Source organism: Lipophrys pholis (assembly GCF_963383615.2).
Source record: "Lipophrys pholis genome assembly, chromosome: 1".
Lineage (NCBI taxonomy): Eukaryota > Metazoa > Chordata > Actinopteri > Blenniiformes > Blenniidae > Lipophrys > Lipophrys pholis.
Window position 1 is genome coordinate 5,622,734 of NC_137635.1, and position 3,893 is coordinate 5,626,626.

General features: G+C 48.7%; 1 protein-coding gene across 1 annotated transcript; it reads right to left on the reverse strand.

Moving 5' to 3' along the window:
• Window positions 1-692: 692 nt before the first annotated feature.
• Window positions 693-3,575, reverse strand: adrb1 (adrenoceptor beta 1). Its single transcript, XM_080485146.1, has one exon. It carries the CDS (start codon window positions 3,444-3,446, stop codon window positions 2,247-2,249), a length of 1,200 nt encoding a protein of 399 aa, XP_080341272.1. The 5' UTR covers window positions 3,447-3,575; the 3' UTR covers window positions 693-2,246.
• Window positions 3,576-3,893: the final 318 nt, after the last annotated feature.

Sequence of the window (3,893 nt, forward strand, 5' to 3'; positions counted from 1 at the left end):
CCAATCATATCCAAACAAGGTTTATTCGCCAAAACAGCTGAGCTCAGTTTCATTAAGTTTTTTTTTTTTATGTTAAAAGGTCTGATTGAAACGTACGACTCGGCCCGTTTGGGAGAGCATCATTAGCAGAAACACATCATGCTAATGCATTTTAAAGACATCCAGCTTAGGGGCTAATTAATATTCCCCAGAAATGACTGCAAATCTCTCCCTGAAGAGTCGCTGTGCGACACCAGCTGTCATGATGTTTACTGCAATGTTTTCTATAGGCTCCCAGTGTAAGGCCGAGAGCAAAGAGCTTAAAGGTGCCATTAACCTCCTGAATAACACAGATCAGAACATGAAAACACTGTAAATTGCCGCTGAGACAAAAGCCATACATTTTATTTATGATGGGAGTCTTAAAGAAAACAAGCCTCGATTTAGATTTTGCACCTGAAAAACAGATTTAAAGATTCCATCTTAAAATGACCACAAATTGAAGAGATGTCAGAAAGCATGACGATAATCACGATCAATAATAATAATCGACCAGATAAATGAGCTTTTGTTGACATGCCACTTGCAGAAAAAGTACTGGTTTGCATTTTAGGCGCCTGGGGAACTGGATGATGAACCGGGTTTTGAACTCAATGTGATGTGAGACTTCCGGGGAATCGCATTCACAAGATGTTCCGTCATTGTTTATGAAGCTGCATTGCAGTTTATTATTGTCACAGTCAACATACACACAATTATCCCTGTGAAAATACTGTTGTTGAAAGAAAAGTTAGATTTTGTCCTTAATACCCTGAACAGGATCAGAAGTTTGCGTTGAGCAGGTCAGTAGCACAGCAGCACCTGCTTGTCTGGTTTTGACCAAAACAAATAATTAACTCAAGTTCTTCCATTTTTTTTTTTTGTCACATGATGCAAGAATCAGGAGTCAAAAGAATTTTAAACAATATTCAATATGTGGCTGTGGACTTGACATACATACACGAGGACGGCGGCTGAATTTGATGTTCTTCTGTTTATGACGTGAAAAAGAGCCACCATTCACCACATTCACTGTGTTTTGACCCAAAATAATCCAAATGTATGGGATGAAGAGAAACGACCAACCCCAATGTTGTTTGGTATAATACCTGTACACTAACCCAAACATGTACTGTACAGACAGGTCTTTATATTCCTGAGCAACAGCCAGTGTAAACTCAAATACAGCAACAAGGTATGTAAATCCATTCTCTCTTGCTTCTTTGTAGTTCATTGTCTTCAACGCAAATCCTTCCATAAACCCATCTTCAAAGTGCCTTATAAGGTCCTCAGGATTCCTGGATATGATGTGGTCCTTTCTGTAAATTATTTATGCAAGAAATGTAAAGAAACATACTGATATTTCCTCAAGCCTTTTGTCTGATCAGAAGCCACATTTCCCCGCTATTAAAATCCCCAAAATAAAGCTCGAACACTAAATAACAATGGGACTTCCTTTAATTTTAACAGACGTTAGCAGACAACCCCACAATAGCATGTCAACATGTCAAGCCAAACACAAAGAGAGAGGCTTAAATCCCTCACTTCAGTACTAAACACCACAGAATATGTACACAGGGCGTTGGGGAAACCGCCCCACCATCACTTGCCTGTTTGCCAAAAAAAAGAAAAAAAAGACAGTGCGGAATAAATACACGTCTCTCTTTACAGACATGTTTAATATAAACAAATACCTGTACAGATTGCACTTTCCTTTGGCTGTGAGGTAAAAAAAAAAAAAAAACACATCACTGTGAGCTCTACCGCCGCTACAATACAGACACTCCGACAGACCAACGCGTTTAAAGGGGATAAAAATGGGTCCTTTAGAGAATAAATTAATCTTAAAAACCCGCAGGATGCCCACTTCCCTCCCCGCCGTGTCTCTATATGTACAAATGTGAACAGCTTGTCAGAATAGTGAAATTTGAGAAGACGCGCATCCGTGCGCTCTGATCCAAAACCGCATTTTAAGAGAATCGGGAAAACTGGTTCATCTCTTTCGATAAGAAGTCATCCCAGAGAGATATCATAGATCTTGAAAATTTTCGCCTGGTGTTTGAGTGAGTCTTGTTTTTGTTTTGAAAAAAGACACACTTTGGGTATAAAAGGTAGGCTTTATGGCTCCTGCGCGCTTTTCCGCTGCAAAACGGGTGCGCGCTCAAGAACTCAGCAGATGTGATCAGTGTGTTTTTCCTTCCGACAAAATGTGCACTTTCCCCCCACCATCACAGCTGAGATTCCGAGTGGGACAGCTTGGCCGTCCCCGCCAGGCTGCTGTCGCTGTTGTCCAAGCCTGCGCAGTCGGTCCACATGCCCAGCGTCCCTGGCTCCAGCGCGGACACGAAGCCTCCGGAACAGCGCGTCAGGTCGCAGGAGCTGATGTGCAGCCGCCGGTCGGCTTGCCTTGGGCAGCACAGCAGCCGCTTGAAAGCCTTCCTGAAGTCCGGGCTCCGGCAGTAGATGATGGGGTTGAAGGCGGAGTTGACGTAGCCCAGCCAGTTGAGGAAGACGAACAGGTCCTTGTCCACCACCTCCGCGCTGAACGCGCGCACCACGTTGACGATGAAGAAGGGCAGCCAGCACAGGGTGAAGGTCCCCATGATGATGCCCAGGGTCTTCAGCGCCTTCTGCTCCCTGAGCGCCAGGATCTTGGATGGCCTCTTCTTGCACTTGGAGGTCAGTCCAGTCAGGGTGTTGTGGAAACGGCCCTCGCACTGGTCGATCTTCCTCACCTGCTTCTTCGCCTCCCTGTAGACGCGCGCGTAAACAAATATCATGACCAGCAGGGGAATGTAAAAAGATATGACGGATGAGGAGATGGCATATGCCCTGTTCGTGACAAAGTCGCAGCACTCGGGGTCGTCGTAGCAGGCAGTGTCCACACTGTCCCGGGACCAGTGCATGAGGATGGGGAGGAAGGAGACCAGCGCGGAGATGGCCCACACGACGCACACCACCGCTTTGGCCCGGGCTTTAGTCAACAAGCTCTGGTAGCGGAACGGCGAGGTGATGGCCACGTACCTGTCTATGGCGATTACGCACAGGGTCTCGATGCTGGCGGTGACGCACAGGACGTCCACCGAGATCCAGAACTCGCAGAAAAAGGATCCGTACAGCCAGGAGCCGCGTACCTCCAGCGCAGCGCCGAACGGGACCACCAGCAGCCCCATGATAAGGTCCGCGCTCGCCAGAGACACGATGAACACGTTGGTGAGCGTCTGCAGCCGCTGCGTCTTGGCGATGGCCACGATCACCAGGATATTCCCGAACACGATGAACAGGACGATCAAGCCCATGAGCAGGCTCATCCCGGCCATCCACTGCTCGGACGCCGCCGCAGCCGAGCCCGGTGCGTCCGCCGCCGCCGCGTCGCTCCCGGTGCCATTCTGGAATTTCAGCAGCGGAGACGCGCCGCCGTCCCCCATGACGGGCTGCTGCGCTGTGTGCGGGACCAGGTCCGGGTCATCCAGGCAGTGCTGAGCAGCCGGTCCGGGCGAGGAGCTGCAGCTCTGCTCCGGTCGCTCTCCGGGTCCATCTGGAGCTCCGTGTGGCCGCTCAGCGCGCTCTGGCTGCCGCACCGACCGGGATGCGGAGCCGGTGGTGACATCACTGCTCCTCAGCACCAATCACACAGCTCGAAGGACCACCGCTCCCAACGGGGCCGAGCAGAAAAAAAGAAACAGCCGAAACATCAGGCTTTACGCCCCATTCAGCTCTGGTGAGGTAACGAATGAATGGACCAGAGAAGGAGACGTGTGGTTCATAATCAAGCACAGGAGTCACAGAAATCTCGGTCAGACAGAGATAAACAGGAATGAAGCTACTTTGTTCGCTTATTTATTCATCTTTTATTGCCTAAGTTAAATATTTGT

Coding starts and splice junctions, on each gene's coding strand:
- adrb1 (XM_080485146.1), bottom strand. CDS start 3,446: ATGGGGGACGGCGGCGCGTCTCCGCTGCTGAAATTCCAGAATGGCACC.